At 28.1% G+C, this 22,026-nt stretch overlaps 1 protein-coding gene across 1 annotated transcript; it reads right to left on the bottom strand.

Annotated features, from left to right (window-relative positions):
- Positions 1–9,390: 9,390 nt before the first annotated feature.
- Positions 9,391–10,941, bottom strand: LOC124846884 (GRAS family protein RAD1-like). Its single transcript, XM_047324257.2, has one exon. It carries the CDS (start codon positions 10,939–10,941, stop codon positions 9,391–9,393), a length of 1,551 nt encoding a protein of 516 aa, XP_047180213.1.
- Positions 10,942–22,026: the final 11,085 nt, after the last annotated feature.

The following is a 22,026-nucleotide window of genomic DNA, read 5'->3' as shown; positions in this document are numbered from 1 at the left end:
CATTCTCATTCTTTATCCATTAAATTTTATATATTATCGAATTTTTATTAAATCAAAATATATTATTTACATAAAAGGGAAAGCTATTTATAATAGTAAATATATTAATAAATTTTGATTAGGAAAAAGGTCATTATATAATAATGACTTATATTTTATGTTAAAACACAATAGAGATTAATCTCATGTATAGTTTTTTTGTTATATTCAACATGGTATTTAGAGCATAAGATCTTTTATTCGTTGGTCTTGCCATTACAACCGTTGTCGCCGCTAGAGTCGTCGTCGCCTGCGTTAGATTAGTTATCGTTGCTATTTCCGTCACTAAAGTATTAGTTTCAATCGGTGACAACAATTTTTCTCATTTCGACCAAGTAACCACAACGTCGTCAAGATCGCTACCATCAAAATCGAGACATACTTTCACGCAATGATAACGATTTTTAATTTTGGTGGGTGAAGTAAGTAGAGATGTTAAGTCGGTAATTTGATATTTCAAATCTCTTTCATTTTTTCTTTTTAAACTGTAATGAGATATATATTTTTTATATAAATAAAAAATATAATCTATATACTAATAATAATTTAAATTTAAACATAAATGTTTTATTTTTTAAACTTTAATTTAATTTGGATGTTGATAAAAGAGTTTATGATAATAAATTATTATATTATATAAATAAAATATTTTTACACAATGTGATATTATTATAATTATAATAACAAGTGAAAAATATAAGTATAGAAAACAAATTGTTGCATATTTTATATAATAAAACTAAATAATTTAGAGTATAATAAGAAGAAAAATATTTGAATATAAGATTTAGAAAATCTTAAGAAGATTTTTTTTCTAGTTTTATTTTTAATTTACAAGATAACATATTTTAACTAATAATTATATAAATAACACGATTTTGTAAAAGCTTAAAATTCAGTTTCGAGAAATCGAATTTTGATATTCAAAATTTTCCGTAAATTATTTTGCAAAAATATATATTAAAAATCTTCTAACAGTTTTCAAAAACCGTGTTTTCAGTTCAAAGCTTAAACGGTTTTCGAAAATTATTAAAGACTTAAACAGTTTTCGAAAAAGATATATTTAAAATTTTGCTTTTAGTTTAAAATTAATAAATAATTAATTTCTTTTAATATTATTAATAGATTGTACTATATTAAATCAAATTTTACATTATTATTATTAATATTATTATATTTATTTTCATTTTTAGTTTTATTATTATTATTTTCATAATAATTATTAAGATAATAACTTATATTAAATTATATTAAAAAAATTAAATATTTTCTAAATTTTTATAATAAAATTAATTTAAAAAATTGATAAATTCAAAAATATTATATTAAAATATTAAAATAAGTTAATTATTAATTAAAATTTAAATCAAAAAACAAAATTTTAAAAAATATGTTAAACTTCAAAAACCGTTTAAATTTGTTAAAATTATTTTTAAATTAAAATTAATAAATTATTAATTTAATAATATTTATAAAAATAATAAAATATATTATATTTCATCAAAATAAACTAAACATTTTTTAAATTTTATAATAAAAGTAATTTCAAAAGTTTGTTAAATTAAAATGAAATTATTAAAATATTATAGTAAATTAATTATTTATTAAATTTTAAGTTAAAAAACAGAATTTAAAAATATGTTAAACAGTTAATTTTTAAAAAATATATTAAAATATAAATTTTTGACGTCAATGTCGAGAAATAGCAATTTATGACAAAGTCACTTTTTTTTCTTTTAAGGTCATACATCTCCTGATATAATGTTGATGTTTTTTTTTTAATATTAAAGGTCAAAAAACAATGACGTCAAAACTCTTTTTCCATCAGTGAAATTAAAATTTTGGTAGCAAAATATACAAAATTATGAAAATCAAAACAGAAATTTATAATTTTAACTAGTAATTTGGTCTTAAACAAAGTTAATGTGGTCTGGTTTGTAAAATTGACATTAACGTGATATTTGTATTTGTTAGATAGATTTAAAGTGATCTATTTAATTATAATAACATCACATTCATTTGGAAGATAATTATATGTAAGTAAAATAAAAGAGTAATTTCTATATTATATTTTTATTGGGACTCAATGCCCTATGCACGATAGTCTCTTTTTTTTATCAATGTCATCCTCCATAAATCTTATAAACTAATCTCAAAAGCTAAAATTGGGTTTATATGTCTATCTTCGACGATGTAGTAGACAAAAGCGAAGTTCTTTGGTTTAAAAGAGACGATATCTAAAAGAGGTGGTCTTGATGAAATTATGTCACTAAAGAAGAAAATATTAGAAAGATAAAAGAGTTTAAACTCACATTGGTCACCTCCTAACTATATTAACATTGATTTTATAGAAATAACTATTATTTAAACAATACATAATGACTCAATTGAATAAAAAAATTATAAAAACAAGAATGAATCATAAACCTTAATATCAAAATTAAATTACTAATAAAGTTTGTTTTAGATTAATACGAGATCACCTTTCAAACAGCAATAAATTCAATCTATCAAAAAGGAATCTTATTAACTTTATTTAACAAATACTGTCAAGTAAAAAATAAATATATAAAATATAACTAAACTTAAAAAATATTTTTGTTTTCATCTTTTGAATATTATCCATGAATATTTAAATTAAAAGTTAAGAAATATTGAAATATTTATTTTTTTTCGTTTTTAAATAATAAATTTTTAAAATTACTCAATCCAATTCAAATAATAATAATTTAACATAATGTAGCACTTTTTTATATTAAAAAAACATATAAACATACACATATAATAAATTTTACATAAATTTTAGAATAATATGAAGTTTTACTTAGTAAGGGGTTTTAAAATATATATATTTAATCGAAACATACATAAAAACTAATATAATAATAAATTTTGCATGAATTTTAGAATAATATGAAGTTTTATGGAGTTTTAAAAAAAATTGCATTTAATCAAAACATTCATAAAATAAACGTACTCAAATAGCAATGGTTAATGAAATATGAATTATGGAGTTATCATCAAAACCTACACTATCATTTCCTCATGCACAAAATAGAATCATAATGAAATATGAATTTCCTATGTTCTCATCAAAACCTACATTATAATTTTCTCATGTACAATAGAATCATAAGAATTAAAATAAATACATAAAAATTGAATTATAAATAAAATTTAATAATAAATTCTTCTTTAATTTCGTTTAACATTTGTGAACATAATGATTTTTTGTTGATGTATCTAGGTCGATACATGAGAGGTCGATACACCATCTCATGTGTGTGACTTGGTCAATTATAATTGAATAACATCTTATTAAATGATTCAACAAAATCTAGCATTATGCAATAACATTCATTATTTACACATATGCATAATATAGTTTCAAAATCATGGTCTCGTCTAATTTATTGAAAAATCTCAACAAAACAATAAAATAAGCCTTTTGAAATAATCCTTTTAGTGAGAATTTAAACAAGATTAAGTTGAAGCGTTGAAGATTGCAATATCATTTTCCTCCAGAGAAATAACATTTTCTTTAGAGTCAATTTTCTCACTTGAGGAAAATTGCCCAATAGAAATATATTTGTTTTTCTTGGACTGGTTTGAGTGAGAATATATCGCTTAACGAAATTATTAGATTAAAAAGATCAATCTTGTTTTAATTTTCTTTTGAGAAAGAATCTCTCACTTGATAGAAAATACTAAAAAAAACCTAAATTTTTCAACAACCAACATCATGGTTTCTAAGCACTACAAATCTATATAACCTATATTTTCAACCATTTTAACACCATTCGTTCTAACAATATTGTATACATGTATTTCAAGTCATAACATCAATATAATACTCCTAACTCAAAAGTGTTATTTTTATTAATCACAATCAAGATAAAGAAAAAAAAACCACCATATATATAAACCTTTATTTACATTTTAAGTTCAAAATGAATTCATCAGAATAATTCGTATAGAAATCTACTAAATAAACAAGTGTCGTTTCAAGTGATATTAATTGTTTTATAACAAGTAAAGTAGACTAAGTTATAGTCAAAGTCTACACTTTTTAAGTAAAAAAAAATTATGTTTTTTTCTATAAGTTTTGAATCATTGATAATGTTTAATTCAACAACTAACATAATCAAATTTAAGAGTTTGATTCCGAGTAGGAGACATGTAAAAAAAATTTATTACAAATAAATCCATTGTCTCTCAAACTTTAAATGAAGTCAAAACCATAAAAAAGAAAAATTAGAGTTGAGAAAGAGCATGGAGAATAAGGAAAAAAATAAATATTCACGGCTTACAAACTCAACTTAATTAAATTTAATCGGGTTAAAATAAAAAAAAATAGTTTAATTTAAACTAACTGTACACGTTAGACTCCAAAAATGAAGTCAATCAATACAATTACTTCTAACTGCATAATAAAAAGAATCTCATTTACTTAGTGTGTATATGAGCTGAATTTAATAGTAAGCAATTCTTAATAAAAAAAGAACATTAAAAAAAAACTATTAAGAGAAATTCTTATCACAACATATAGTAGTAAATAATTTTGACCTTTTAGAATTCTTAGGATAAAATAGTATGAAAATTACAAAATAAAAAATAGAAATGATTATAAATATTGAATTAACATAAAATGAGAATTAAAAATAGTTTTAAATTTATAATTTAGAAGTAGAGCACTAAAAGACTACTACTTGAGTATGTATAGTATATAAAACAAAAATGAAGTATGAGTGTAAATGAAGAAAAAGAAAAACAGCGAGAGAGTACAAAGAAGCTTTCCTGACGCATCTAGTTGCAAATTTTCCAAGTTCTTCTCTCGCCACCGGGAACTCCAAAATTAACGAACTAGTTATCTGCGTAAATTGATTTGGATCAGTGATTGAATCACTCCCTCAAAGGCTTCCAATCTGGGCAGAGTTTATAAACCTGCTTTTGCTTCTTTTCTTCTTTCCAAAGATTTTTCTTTCAAATGAGGCCACTATATATAAGGTACAGTGCCACGGACAATAGCGTGTTAGTTTCCTAGTAGACGTCAAATTCTATGCTACAATTTCATTGCGCCGAAACGTAGATATCACCTAAGCATTGTTTTATGCAAATTTGGAATTTCATGAACGGATTACACAAAGCATTTAACTGGAATAACTACAAGCTATTTGGAACTGTTTAAACTGATTGGTCGCCACAACAATATATTCCGTCATTCAACGAAATCAATTGTCTGTTTAGTTGTTTTCTACCTTGTTCTTTCCAGGGACACACAACATCAACGCTAAATATTTAATATTATTTGGATTTCTATATAAGTTGTCATTACTACGGAGGTTCTCTCCAGTGAAAATCTTTCGCAACAATGGCTGCGGATATTTCCTTTTAGGATGAGTTTGGTGGTGAAGATTGGTCTAGTTTTCTATGCTTGTGCCATATGAAAATATGCCTATTTTGTGAGTGAGCATCAGCAAAAATCGTAAGTTTCCTCTGAAATCCCTTTTCCTTGACAATTATAGAAACCATGCATACACACACTTGATGAGTTACATTGCTCAAAACTGATCAGTGTTCACCAACTTTTTACGAAAACTAACTAATTGAATAGTATCTCTTTCCAGCTTTAGCAGTAGCTTCAGAATGAGAGAAAGGGAAGATATCGTCCCATAGTGAAACCATGACGGTGATAGTCATATATACTATGAAAGGGAAAATTATCATTATACTACATATTTATTTTTCTTTATATTTTTTCCTATAACGTGGCTTATCGTAGCAATAACTTTTTCTTTCCAATTTTTTTAATCTGTCATCCTTCCGTACATATTTCTCCACATTTTCAAGATATCAATTATTCATTCATACAATAAGTTGCGACATATAACTAGGGTCTGTCTTTTCTACAATTTTAAAGGTGTTTTGACACTACTATATGGATAAGATAGTAAAAATTGTTTCCTTTGAAAATTTTAAAAAAATATTTTTATTATGCTAAAACGAAAACTTTATATATATAATATAAACTCCTATTTATTGTTTAAAATTAATTAATTTTTATATATATTAAGCCTTCTATGTTATATCAATTAAATAATTATAACAATCTTATCCTATCTAGGGATGAGAAATAAATCTAATCTCTATTCTGATTTTAATGAAATTTTTTCGTATTAATAAGGCATACACATTACGTAAGTTTGATATTCAATTTTTTTAAATGGGATATATATATATATATATATATATATATATATATAAGTTGTCTTTATTTTTTGTTTTAAATTATTAAATAGTTTCATTTCGTTAGAATTCTTTTTTTTTAAATAGTTTTTCTACTATTTTTTTCAATTATTTGAATAATTTGATATCCATCAAAGTTACTAAAATCACGAAGATGTTTTTTCGTTACCACAATCTTAATTACAATTTTTTCTATGTTGTTTCATAATAGTGTATTGTATTTCACAATATGTAAACTCTAATTATTGAATTATATCTTAAGACATAAATTTAATCATTTGTACTTATTTTTATATTTTTATTTGTTGTTCATTTTTAACATCAGAATGTTTCATTATCAATTTTGAGTATTCAAACGTGTAAGTTTTTAGTTTATTAGCTGCCATAAAGAACTCATTTTCTAATTTCTCTTTGGTTCTTGGTTTTGTTCCATTTCCGCCATACAAATTTTCATCATTTCAACGGTTCAACTCATCTGACATCTACCAAGTTTACTCTAATCCTTCCTAAGCCGACAGTTGCAAAAATAATAGAGGTAGTAGTTGAATGGAATTTAAAATATATTTAATTGTTACTCTTTTATATAATTATTTGATATTTATGCAATTGTTATTCAATACTTTATTTTAAGATTGATGAAATTATATTTCTTGCCTAAACTTTGATATTAAAGAGAAGAAGATATGTTCATCAAAACTTGTATAGATCTAAGTCTCAACAATCTCCTCATTTCTTATTATGAAAACAAAATAGCAAAACAAACAAGTAATTAGAGCACAACAAGCTACATTCATTAGACAATCTCTACCTCTTTTATAATGAGAACAACTTTAGCAAAAATAAACAAGTAACAAGGGATTATGCAAAATATGAATCATTCATTGGATATGCAAATTTGTTTTTAGTACAAACGAATCAAAGTAATTGCAAACACATAGAGACAAAATAATATATAGTAGATATCACAATCACACACAACAAAACAAATTCAAATCATATCTTCTTTGTTTTGATTTCTTTTGTAAAAAATTAATTGATTAGTTGACCAATGTGGGAATAAGTATGAACGTGATATGAGTATATTGGTTACCGAACGAAAATAAGAATGAGAAACACATTTTATTGATATTTATCTAGAGAGATAAATTGTAGAGATTCACCCATGAACTAAAATAAATTCATATAACGATTATATCACCACATTCAACTTAAAATTTATAAATTTGACAAAATGAATTTACTCATACTTATTTGTTTTGAGTGAATTTTCAACTCATACTTAAACTTTTAACAAATTTGACAAAATGAACATAAAAATTTATATGATCAAATTTACACCCACCTCATCATTATTATATATATAACCTCTTTTCTAATTGTCGTGGCCTAAATAGTTGTTTATCACAAGGAAATAATCGTTTTTAAGTTTTTTTATAAATTTAAAAATTATGGTGCTTATTGGATGAATTAGTTCAAAAGTTGATAGATAAAAATTATAAACATTTTTCTAACTCATTCTATTGTATTCTTTATCGGCAGTTTTGCGTTCGAAAAGTGGTGACCTGTCAACCAAAAGAGGTGAGATATCTATCTTGCTTGTATAATTTAATTGATAGAATTGATTTTGATGAAATGGATTTTAATCGTCCAATAATAATATACATGTATATGTAAATTAATTTTGACCTACCTAATTATATTAAAAAATTTAAAATAATAATTAATTTTGTAACTTTGAAAACGTATACCGTAATAATTCACATGGTTATATTAGTTTTCCCAAGCCAAGATGAGAACATAGTAAGTTGTGTACTTAGAAGCCTTCGATGAACTAAATATGCTAATGAGTCTCTTTTTTTTTATTAATTAAGATAATAATTGATAATGAGTCTTTCTCTCTACAATATGTTTTCAGTTAAGTAAGTTAAAAACATGAAACTTGCATTAAGAGCCCGGTTTTTTAAGGGAGACAACAAGCCATCTTTGCATTTCAGAAGAAATTAGAAAGTAAATTCCCTAGTTTAAGTAATAAGGGATATATAAATGGCAGTTATCACTATGTAGATTATTTATTAATAAAATTAATAAATTAATTGGACTTTCACAAATATGATTTATTTAAAAGTAAAAAAAAATAATTTATATAAACAACTCTTTCTCAAAACTTGTGAAATTTATATTAAAATATTTTTTCATATAATGAACTTATGAAATTTTAACAAAAATATTATAAAATGTATTTAATGAGACTAATAGATTAGTTACTAATTTATTTCACTAATTAATAAATTACTTTGATCAATATAAAAAATATGTAATAATAAGTATGTCAAAATAATTTATTTCAATAGTTTTTTATTTTTATTTTTAAGTTATGAGCTACATCTCTTAGTTTCTAATTGAGAATCTAACAACTTTCAATAAGCTTGCAAGATAGTTTTTTTTTTTTTTTTTTTATAAAAAGAGACAAGAAGTGATAAAATCGTTATTTGAAGCTTTTTAGTTTTGAATCTTTTGTTTATGTTTCGCCCGCTCAAGCGTGCAATTTTCGCTTAGCGCTTTTCATGAGTTTATTTCTGATTTAATGTCCCTGTTTTTGACATATGTAGAAATAAAAGATTTCTCTTTCCTGTTTCTTCCTTCTCCATGTTTTCTGTTTTCTTCTTCTTCGCTGATCACGTTTCTCTGCTCATCATTTCTGCAATCTGTTAGGTTTTCTTTTGCCTTCTTCGTGGATTTCAGCTGTGATATTAGTAAGAAAACTTGTTAGATTTTTCTATCTTTTTGTGCTTTTCTTAATCTATTAATTCCACCAGATTTTCCTTTAATACGAAGCAATGGATATTTGTTGTTAAATCGCATTATCAGTAAGCAGGATGATTGATGATAGAAAGAAAGAAAACAGTGGAACAAGCTGACCAACACGAAGTTGTTTAATTTTCATGTGTTCGATCCCGGGCAACAAGAACACATAATTACTGAAAAAGAAAAATTATTGTGTGTCTAATTCACAAGATGCATGTGAAAAGACATTATTGAATGACACAACAGCTCCATAGAAACTGTTATTTATTGACAAGGAAGAAACTTCAAACTTTCTTGAGCTCAGCATTTCCAGCAAGAAACCGCCACAATAGGCTTGGATTTCCATCCAAGAACCAAACACCCTTTCTCTTCCACCACCGTGTACCCCTCACAGACCTTCCCATTCAGAAGCCATTGCTTCGCCTGAGACACCATCTTAATCGGCGCAGCCTGAAACCCCGCCCTGCTCATCCTCCTCCGCCACTGATCCACTCTCTCGTGTCTCTCCATCCTCAACGGCCCCTCACGGCTCACTATGTTCTTTATCTCCTCAGCGAAGTAAAACTGCTCCATCTTCGCTCTCTTAGTGTCATATTTGGGCAACATGACATCCAACGAGTCGAATATGGCAGAATAATAGTGCAATGATTCCATAAATCTCCCGAGAAAAAAGGGTCCGTTATGACTCGAATCCTGCTCCACCATCACCAACACTTTCGGCCCAAGCCCATGAACCATCTGCAGCACTGAATTCAAAGCCCCTCGGCTTTCCTTCACCACGCAGTGCAGCTGCAGAATGCTGTTCACCGCAAGAACTTCTTCTTCCCTCACTTCTATGTCCTCCGGTTTCAAACTTTCCAAATTCTTTTTCACCACTGAGAATTCAAAATTGATACCCAAATTAGTTGCATAAACCGAGAGTTCGTCGCCGATGGATTGAAGTCTGTCGCAGAGTCCCACCGCCGTGATTCGCAGCCGACGAAGACGTTCGCTGCCGCCATTGGCGAGGCTCCGCATCAGTTCTCTCCATTGGTGTCCGTGTCGTAAACCGAGAGTCATCCCGAAATCCACTACATGGACAAAACTCTCACCCGAAAAGGCTTCCATCACTATAGAATTAGTGACAAAGTGTCCGAACTGGATGTGTGGACACAGCTCGTAAACCAATCTGAATGCTTCCTCCATTTCTTCGGAGGCTGTGTCCATAATGTTCATCATAGGTGGCATCGGGCTCACTGGCCCGGTGGGCTGAATCAGATTCAGCCTCTCAATTAGGCCTTGAACAAAACAAGAGGCAACTCTTTGGAACGAAGATCCGAATACTAAAGCGTTGGCTTTGAGTTCTGATAGTAATATTGAAGCGTGCGATTTGTCTCGACAAGCCACTGCTTCTGCACATGCTATTAGAAGTTGAACCAGCCTCACACCGTCATGACAACCGTCTTCTTCAGCTCCATCACTTTCTGAACTATTTATGTCGTCTGGTGCCTCTTCTTCTGCTTCCGCTGCCAGATATCTTTGTGTGTAAGTCCGTATGTGATCTCTGAAATGAAGCTTTGGTATGCTATCCCTACTCCTATTGCAGTTGTTGGCGTTGGTGTTGAGGAAACTGTGGGAATTGCTCATCAAATTCCCTAACCAGTCAACGGGGATTCCCACCGTTCTCTTCACCCTTTTGTTATCCCTTATGCTTCCGTCACAATAGGGGAGAACTAAGGTACAACTGTTACTCTCCGAAATAGGTTGAAGAGGAAAACAGCTATATTGATCGGTTGCCCATATATCAAACACGTACGATAGATTTTCACCATCGATTTCTCCGTTCAAGGCACCAAACTGAGGAGGGGCCATTTATGCAACCTTTTTCTTTTCTAAAGATATTCAATAACGCACTGAGAGAACCTCCATTCAACTCATGGCTATATATACTACACACTCGTACGTTAGTTCCTAGTAGACGTGAACTTCTATGTTCTCTTCATTAGATACTACATTGAAACTGATCAGCAGAGAAAGCGTATATCAATTAGATTTCTCGGAAACATCGTTTCTCCAAGCCTTTGGGAATTTCGTGATTGGTCGCCACACCATTCTCTATTCCCTAATTAAATTGCATTATCCATTTCGTCGCTTTCTATGTTGTCCCATTTAGGCATAACACTGTGATATGTACACGGGTAACATAGTATTAACAATATTTTTTTTTTATGATTGTATATTTACTGTAGTGTGAATTGAAACAAAGTTTTCTATGTGCGGGTGTCCAAGTTATTCTCAACTTCCACCGGTTCAGAACTTCAGGGTTATCGATTTTCTCAATCTGCGTCATACAAAACACCATTCTTCATAGATGGGATGGCTCTGCTTACAGAAAGGTTTGATTTTCAAACTCGTTGAATCCTTTGAATGAATCCTGATTCAAACATGGCAGAAAAAAGTTGTCAGGAGTTTCCTCTAACAAAAGGGTGACTGACAAATAATATGAATTGTGTTGAAACATAAAGCAGAAGCATATTTTTGCTTAAGTTGCTATGGAAAAGCATTGGTGAAGTACTTTAAATATGATTTTTTGCGAATGAAAACTTAATATGTATCCACTTCTACCTCAAAGGAAGAGGAACGATAAATATTATTTCAGTAGTAAAAATACAGCAAATACAAAAGAAGAAATTGATGTGGATTTATTGCACATACTTTTCAATTTAAACTATATATAATTTGAGCTTCTTACACTACTATTACACTCACATTTTAGTGCAATTTTTTTCACTATATCACTTATGCTAACTACTAGTTTTACCATTATTTTACAGACTAAATCTCTAATTTACTCTCTAATTATTTATCAAATTGATTTTTAAATTTAGCAAAGTCATCGTTTCTCAAATTATATATTATTGATCAATCTAGTCTTTAAATATAAAACATTACAAATAAATTTTAATTTTTTAAAAACATTTAATGGATTTGGTGAGAAAATGACAGCGATTCAAACCTTCATTAATAATTATTATTAACTTTAATTATTTAATTTCATTAATAACTTGTCAAGTTTAACCGATTATTTTGAAAGAGTTGTTTGACAGAAGAAAGAAGATGAATGCACTTGCGAAGAGGCCCAGATGAGAATTAAAGAAGGGTAGTGGCAATGGAGTTAAAGAGGAAAACAGAAAAAGTGGTAAATGGTTGAATTAGTGTTACTAAAATGGGTTGTAACCCTTCAGCTCACTACGAGTTTGAGTTGGATTGGGTTTGAAAAAAATATAATTTTTTTATATGGACGAGTTTTCAACGTGACTTACTTAGAACTCGACTCACCGGATTGAACCTGTAGTGAGTCGGGTTGGTTCACCAAGCCATCTAATTTAATTTAATTATTTATTATTTTTGTGTTTCAATATTATTAGTTAGCATTTTTTTATTATATTGTAAATGGTGATAGAAAGAAGATGTTTCAAAAGAGAAAAATATTATAGATTTATCTATTCAAGACTCTAATATTATCAATATTGAAAACTTATTTGTTTGCTTTTTGTACATGTTTTTGGATTATGTTTGGATTGTGTAATACTTTTTTTATTAAAAAAATATTTAGATTTGAATTAAAAAAATATTGTAATTTTTTATTAAAAGAAAACTTATAATTAAATGAGTGAGTGAATCAACCCGTTTAATCCACCAACCTGCAGTGGGTCGGACCGACTTTAAATTTTTTCCGTTCGCTAATAAGTGAGTCGGGTTGGGTTGGCTCACTAAATGACCAACCCGTGGTAAGTCGGGCAAGATCGAGTCAGATTACCATTTTGACAGTTGTACGTTGAATGCGAGAAATACATTATATGAAGGAAAACAATGTATGCATATATTATATAAATGGATTAAATACATAAATTCTTTGTTAAAAAATGATAAATAAGCTGTTAAGAGTTTAACTTTTTTTTAAATTGAGCTAATATTTATCTTTAGATCATTTAATTTTATAAAATATTATTTTTAATCTTTTTAGCTAGGTAAACGAATTGTCAAGTAATCTCATACTAAAATCCCATTAGGCAAGATTGAAAAACTACAAAATTAAAAAAAAATTAATTGAAAGATAAAAAGAGCTCCAAAGTTAAAGTACTAAAATTATATTTTAATCTAATCTCTAACTTCTTTTCATAGTATTTAAATATATGATGCACAAAAAGTACAAGGATTAAAATAATGATTTATTTTGCTTATCATATTTGAGAAGAAGAAAAACGTTACTCTTGATGTTGCCTATTTGTGCTATCTAGACGATGAGTTACGAATTTTAACTTTTTTGTTAAATTTTTTGTATTATTTTTATGTTAGAACCTCTAAAATATACTGATACTAATCTATTATATTTTTTAATATATTTTAAATTGTTACTATAGGCTCATAGCTGATCGAATGATACATGTGCAAGAGAACCTCTAAGTTACTTTGGGCTCATGGTCGACCGAATGGTAAAGGTGCATCGACCGAACAGACAACGTGCAGGAAAAAGTCTCTCTTCGTTCTCGACAACCATTGAGCAGAGTTAAGGCGGCTCATAACCGACCAAACGGTACAGGTGCAAGAGAACCTCTAAGTCACTTTGGACTCATGGCCAACCGAGTGATAAAGGTGCATCGACCGAAAAAATTAGAAAAAAATGTGAACCAACAACATTTTTACAAATTCGAAATTTTTTTACTATGTTTTTGTGATGTCTTTTTACTATATCTTCAAAATATACTCACTTATACTAATTTTAATGTTTTAAAATATATCAAAAAATAGTACAATATACCAACATCAGCTTATTTTTAATACAAGAGAAGAACAGCAAAAAATAAATAAAAAAATCTAGACTCGATTCTTTTTTATATTTGTAGTGTATCATAACTTTTTTTCATAATCATTTGACAAAAAGTCTGACTCAACACCTTCAGTAAAAAAATCCTTTCTGAGACCTTTAGTTAAGAACATAATGAAAAGATAAATAGATAATGATCCCAAAGCAATTACATTATGCTATTTTTACTTAATAAGATATGACATACTACATTAAATTAGAAATTAAAATATCATTATTGTATTAACTTCAGTTTGATTACTTTTTAATTACCATTCAATCATTAATATTAATACATATAAGTCTATTGGATCACTGATCCAGTTCTAAAATTAATATAACTTACGAATGACATTAGTAAATATTTGTTAACTATAAGTCCATCATAATTGTAGCATAGTATTTTAAAAAGAAACTGCTTGAAGATTAAATAGCCGGCTTTAACCCCAACTAACGACAGGGAGAAAGAACAAACAAATTAAGGAACAAAACATGGGTTAAAATGAGTCCCGTACGTTGCTTAATGTAACCTTATATTTTAGTTGATCATTGCGTCTAATTATTTAAGAATGGATTATTAGTTTTTATTTTTCATAAAACTCTAATACTTTTTCCCCTCTTGTTTTTCTTAGACGAAGTCGCCACAATGAATATTCTATTCTGCCATAGAAATGCTTCAAACGATAATACTTATTAAAAAGGGAAGAAAAACAGCTAAATATTATAAACAAATTCTAACCACTAAATTAAAGGTAATGCATTAGAAAAAAAAAATGTATTACATAATATTCTTAACGGTCATTGTTATACAATGAAATCATAATACAGAATTTTTTTGTATGGAAATAATCTTCGTCTCTTTCAGTGTCAAGGAATCTTGGATCTAAATCCAATGTTAGACCTGTCATCTCATCATACATTTGTGTGTATATATAATTAGTATTGTGAATCTTGTTCCTAAGCTATGATGTCAACAACATCTTAATTTATATAAAAGGGTACATATAAAATAGACAGAAAATGTTTCTTGGACATCTATAAACAAAGGAGAAAAATTAATGTATGTAAAAGGTATATGATCCGATAAATAACCCGGATAGATTAAGGATGTTGTATTGTGTCAATTAAATGTTTATTATATTTAGGTGTAAAAAAGTAATGATAAAAATAGAAATCCCACTTGATGAACAAAATAAGTGTCCTTTTGCTATTTATGAATGACAAAAAAATGTCATATAAGAAAATATGAAAAAAAGCAATATCAATCTTTGGTGTTTAGTTTTTCACCCTATATACTTTAACTCAATTAATTATAGAAAAAAAAACATTTTTCTCTATAAACATCTATTCAAACCGATATTAATAGAAACCGCCAATAATATATGGGTTAATTTTGCCGGCTGATTATGTTTGCAATCATAGATACAGAAACATGTTGATAAAGCACCTAAGTTTAAGACTAAATCAATCTATATACATACAATTTAACACTGAAAATAAATGTTGCTCTCCATAACTGTTATTGGATATGAAAAGTATAAAAATATACATTTGACTACATCATAATGAGTCTTGTTTTCTTGTTTTAGTGCATCGTATTTCTATGTTTTTGTTTCTCGATCGCATGACACTTTCAAGTCTCTTAGCATGCTAACTTAGCATATATCATAAAAAATAGTAATTAAAGAAAATTTTCACAACAAAGTTTGAGGATTGAAAATTAAAGAAACGTGGGAATGTGGTAACACCAAGACTCGAGACCATATGAATACAACGTTATTTTTATTGAGATATTTTCGAACTTGCTGAAATAAGGATTTTGGAAAATTTGCAAACACAAAGAAGTATTGTCTTTTGCCAAGGAGAACGAATGTGTCTCTGTCTTGTTAGTTTCTCAACTTTGGATATTTTGTCTTTTTAAAGGAGTTAAAACTTGTTAGGAAGATAGTTAGCATCTAAAGATGCTTATGAATTATTTTTTTTCAGGAAAAAGTGAAGGGGTATTATTAATAAATTTTTACACACACTTTGTATCTATTATTTTATCTTTAAATTTCCTTTTTTATTTGTACATATAAAAATTAATTGTTTCGAATGTGGGGTCGATAATCACAATTAACATTCCTTCATACTTTTTTGTCAATCTTTTAATGTTGTCTTAAGTCTCTGTTGCAAAGTTATTTTTAGTTTTATATTTAAACTTTATGGAGCGAATAGATACTTGTCAAAGGCATTTTGATACTTAAATGAATTATATATGTCGTCGCTCGACCTACAATAACTTAAGATTAAAACCGAGATACCAACATTGTTTGGAGACATTGACCGTCTTGTCAACGTTCTTTTAAAAACATTGATCGCTCAGTTAATGATAAATTGGTCACTCATATGATACATTAATTTTTTTAATAATTAAAATATATGAGTTGTCAATTGGTGCAAGTGGATTAAAAAAAGAATTTTCAAAATGAAAGAGTACTGAGGGTGAGAGGGCAAAGGATAAACTTACTATGCATAAAAATTGATAGGTTAGCATTGTACCTAAAAAAGGTTGAGGCTACTTCATTTTAGGTCCTTAGGCAAGTGAAGATGACAAAAATCACAAGACAATGGTTTGGTGGAAATTATTTCAGAAAGGACTAATGAAAAGTGTAGAGGGCACCAACATTATTCTGCTCATCTGGCCTACAAAAGAAAATAAAATAAAATTATTTCTTTTCTTATATTTATAACACTTATTTTTAATTTTTCACTCTATATAATTGCTTATCATTATTATTACACTTAGTTTTTTTTATTGGAGGTATGAATCAAATGGTTGGAGAACCAAGCTAAAAACTAAAATTTATTATAGTATAAGAAAAAAAATGCTAGTTTACCTTTAAAACAAATAATTACAAAAATATATTTCGGGTGAAATGTTGGAAAAAATGAGAAGAAAGAACAAGTTCTTCTCATTTCTAATAAATATTTTAAATTTAATAGTTTTTGAAAAATAACACAATAGATCAACCTAAATTTTATTGTCTTAATTAATTTATTTATTTTATTTTAACAATAAAAATAATTATATTTTCCTTATTTTTTTGTAAAACCCCACTCTATATATTTGTATAAATTTTATATAATTAAATTTGTTATGCATTCTAACCTAAACCTATAAAACTACACCCTTGCATAAACACTTTTTTCGGTTAGGAATTACATTAATAAATTAGTCTTATCTTGCAAACTTAAATTCAAAATGACCGTCAATTTGAAAATTAATAAATTTTAAGGTGTAGGATGTATCCCCTTTAAATATAATTCCTTTTTAAAATATGGATAATGATACTTGAACAACCATTTTTGACAACATTTAGACACGCGCACACGTGTCAAAATCTGAGTGGTCCAGTTGGAAAAATTAAATGAAAATGGACCACTCAGATTTTGACACGTGTGCGCGTGTCTAAATGTTGTCAAAAATGGTTGTTCAAGTGTCATTTTCCTTAAAATATTGATCATCCTCAGATATATTCAAAAACAAATTCACTCAATGATTCCTTTTTATTAATTAAAACAGTGTTGTTCCACACACTCATGATATATCCAATCCAATAAATGCTGCTATTTTTCTTTTCTCCTTGTTTATCTGCAATATAAGATGCACCATTGCCACAAGCTCCAACCATTTCTTTGCAATTTGAAACTGAAAACATATAAAACAATTTGAATACTTTTAATCCTATAGACAGGATATATAATATCTACTTTTAATCATCAAAAAGTAAATCTTCCTCGTTTAGTCTTTTATGAAAATGTACTATATATAATTCTTATTTTCATAAATTAAACATAAAAAGACACATTTTTATGAGAACTTTAGCACATAAATTTGAGTAATGATACGATGACAAAGTTTTATATTTATTTAATATATAATATAAAGGTAAAACTATTATAAAAATAATAATTTTTTGTATTTTTTTTAGAAAATAAAAAATAGGAAAAAATAATGTCAAATAAATATAAAAATATTACGTATATCAAAAGTATTATATTTTTAAAAAAAATAGAAAAAAAATTAATATCATACAAAATTTTATGTGTGTGAAAGTATCTTTCTTCATGTAAGAAAGAGGACATCTTGAGAGGTATTTCTGAAACTTACTAATATATTGAAGAACGGTGCTGAGAAAGAATGAAGACATAAAAGCTATATATATTAATTTTTTAACAAATATACTAATTGATTAACTGAAAAAACCCTTACATGTTATAAACAGGGATACAAAAGAGATAGGAAGCTAAAGGAAACAGAACTGAACATATCTATATATATATCTGATAAGATAGAGAAAGAGAAAGAGAAAGAAAATAAGAAGGAAGAAATTGAAAGTGGCATTAATGGATTGTGTGCACTAGGCGTAGGAAGGGGCACAGGCTATGCAAGCAAGAAAGAGAATGGCAGAAGAAGCACCATCCTCTTCCAGATTGGAGCTGCTCCTCTTGAACTTGCCAGCTTTTCCTTTGTTGCACTGAATCTGTTTCTGCAGCTGCTGTTGCTGGTTCTGCCCTTGTTGCTGCATTTGCTTGTTCCTCTTCATTGCTTCTTCCACTTTAGACACCATCCTTTTCTCTTCTGTTATGTTAAAGCAAAGTTGAAATACAAAATAAGGAGACACCTCCCCTTTTATAGACTTTTCTGGAACCAAAATGCCCTTGGTAAGTTTTCACTTTGCCATCATTTACCTCAACTGGTATAACATTTGGGGGGGCCCTTTACCTTATAAAAATGAAACACCCCAACCAAGAAATGTGTTTTCAATGTACATATATACCCAACTTGTAAACTTTCAATGAACTGTTACTATTCACATATGACTACCACACGTCGCATACAATATTATATCACTGACAGATCCCTAATTTTCACTGTTATGCCAATGTTTGATGGTAAATTTCCTAATCTACATTGCTTGTTCCCTTCCGTGTCTGCCTAATTGAGGAAAAAAAAAAGACACCTTAGCCGAAAGAAATTATTCACAAAACAAACATTATAGGTGTATAATGATTGCATAATTACAAATTACGATGAATGGGATTACGTGCAATTCCCAGACTATAACTTAAACCGGGGTTGTCTTTATCGTAGTAGCCATCATAATTGAAACGGCATGTGCGTAACTCTTAATTTGGCGCATGATCATTGATCATCCTCTTTGGGTGTCGGATTATTGATGATTTAGAATCAAATTAACAATAAGAACGATGTTTTAGGTCATAATTGAAACCAATGATTACACGCAAAAGCTCATACGAAGTTGTCATGGGACAAAGAAAACATGCATACGATTCAAATCCGATCAACTACCATTACACGGCAAAAATTCTATCACTTGAATGTTCCATTTATAAAGGATGGACACGAAAGAGGTCACCGTTTTTCTTCTTTCTTATGATTTGAGAGTATCTATAATTTCCATTTAATATCTAAGTGATTTCTGTCCTGATTTAAGGATAAAGTTAGGTCTGAGTTGGATTCTGGGAGAAAATAATTTTTTATTAGAGTTTATTTGTGTCTGATTCGAATTTCTTAAGCATATTTTGAATGGAGATATTTGGATGAAGAATTGAATATGTTTAAAGTTGAGTTTTTGAGGAGTATGGTTGTTGCGAATTCATGTGCGAAAGCATGTGAGCATGTGGGCGAGTTCTTGTCCTGTTCTAGTCTCATCCACTTCCTTTGGCCCCAATGGTTTTCTTTTGTAACTAATAATAACAACAACAATAACTAGTATGCGGATTTTGTTATGGTCCACTTCTATTTTAGTCGCCTAATAACACAAAATAATCATTAATAGCCATACACTAAACCTTGTCTGTGATCACACAACATTTTACGTATCTCTGGCTTGGTTCATGAATTTACCACTACATCTCCTCTTCATTTCACATGTCCTCCACGTGACCCTTTTGTTTTCCATCACCCACGAACCATACTTAATGTGCTCATGTACGAGTAGCGACACAGACTCTCTGTTTTTTTATTGTGTAATTGATTGTCAATTATCATTCATTTATTATTTATTATAAGTTCTTCTTTTTTTTTTTTGCTTTGACTTGGTCTTTTTGAAAACGTAACTTCTCTTGTCAATTTATTTTAATACTTATCTAATGTGTAACCATAGATAATAATATGCGCAGAGTAAAAATACATCTATTTTGTTTAGCGTATGTAAATTATTTTTTTTTTATTTCTTTTAAACGACAATATCTTGGTTAAGGTAACTAATCTTTTTTTATTTCTTTCAAACCACAATATCTTTGTTAAGGTAACTAATATTTTATTAATGCCAGATATTAAAATATGTGGTAGTTTTTTTTTCCAAAAATTATAAAAATGAACAGATTATAAAAAAATTATGGTTAATGGGTAAGTTGTGTAGAGTTGCTCTTGTTCGGGAGATAATTATCTTCATATCTTTGTTTGGTTTGAGTAAATTGATTTGCATTTTGTTACTATTGGAAAAACATTGTTGGTTGATAATAGTGCATTAATGAAGAATAAGATTGTATGTTGATGGAGGAGTCATGGTGGAAATGGCAAACATATATGTGATGGACCTGCACCAAAAGTTGAGGAAAGTGAAAAAATGTTGTAAGAGGACCTGATGGTAGGATGACTGAAGTAAGATGTTTTGTTTTGGGTACCTATATCCAAGAAGCATCTAAGTTTGTTATATATTGTCCAAAAGTTTGAAGTGGATATTGAAGAAAATCAAAAGAAAACTCAAGAAGGTGATGAAACTTTTCTAAGAGGTAAACATCATTTGACATTAATTGCTCACTATAATTAATCAAGACGACAATTGAAACTTATTTCCTTTGACATTTGTTGTAGTGGAAGGTGAAACAAATAAGACTTTGATTTGGTTCTTTCATGGGTACTAAATTTACTCACCTTTGCTAACAAATATTTTCATTTTTTTAATTTAATTTTATTTCATTTATTACGTTGTCATAGCTTATAGGTTCCACACTGAGATTTCAATTCTCCAAGCGATATCTTAGATCAATAAAATTTTATTACAAAAGTAGCCTCAAGTTTTTAATGGGGTAAAAGGTACGATCACACGACAACAAATCTTCCTGAAGGCATGAACTCAGTGTTGAATGGAGTTTGTTCATTATCCATTCCTTCTCTGATTAAGACAATATTTGGAAAGATAAAAGCATGGTTTACTAAACGAGAGTTGAAGGTAGAGTCAATGTTAAGAGTAAGTCATTAGTATCTTGAAAAAATAGTTGTCCTTCTTAAAAAAAAATCAACAACAATTTTGTATTGTGTCATGTGCATTGATATGATCAAGAAAAATTCAGGTGTTTATTCTTTTTCTCATCTACAACTAACCTCATTTATCAATGTTGTTTACAATCTCAAGACCATTAATAAAGCTTATTAAGTCTAATCCCATCAACTTAAAAATAAAAATTACTGATCCACTTGTATAAGATTAAATTTCATACCAGATCCTCAAATATGGTGTAAAGCATTAAAAAATCTAACTACTACTCAAATCCATAACGAAATTGATCAATAATTCCAAATAAGTTAAAATAAAATATTCTTACATTTGGAACACAATAAAAAGTAAAAAAAAAAAACATATTCATTTTATCAATAAATTTTACTGTTTGTATTTTTTATTAATTTCTATTGTCAAATCAGTTGTTTCCCTCTTTGTATTAATAAATTATTATTTATATATATTATTACATTACAAATCCAATAACATGCTTCTTATTATAATTTATGATTTTAAAATAACTTTATATAACTTAATTATTAATATATTCGGATAAAATATGCCTAACAGGACATACTCAACTAATTCTAATATGTAAAAATACTAATTTTTTAGATAAAAAGTTAAAAATCTGTATAGTTACAAATTTTTATTCATGCAAAATTAAATTCCATAACGGGTGATCTCCAGCTAGCGTTAAATGAAAGTCGTAATAGATACATCTCCCTATACAACTTTTAATTTGAAGTCGTCTTCCCCTCAACATATAACAACTTCCAATTCCAAAAACAATAAATT

Source organism: Vigna umbellata, chromosome 1, assembly GCF_029865625.1.
Source record: "Vigna umbellata cultivar VRB3 chromosome 1, Vumbellata_1.0, whole genome shotgun sequence".
Lineage (NCBI taxonomy): Eukaryota > Viridiplantae > Streptophyta > Magnoliopsida > Fabales > Fabaceae > Vigna > Vigna umbellata.
This window is presented reverse-complemented; position numbering and strand designations above follow the sequence as displayed.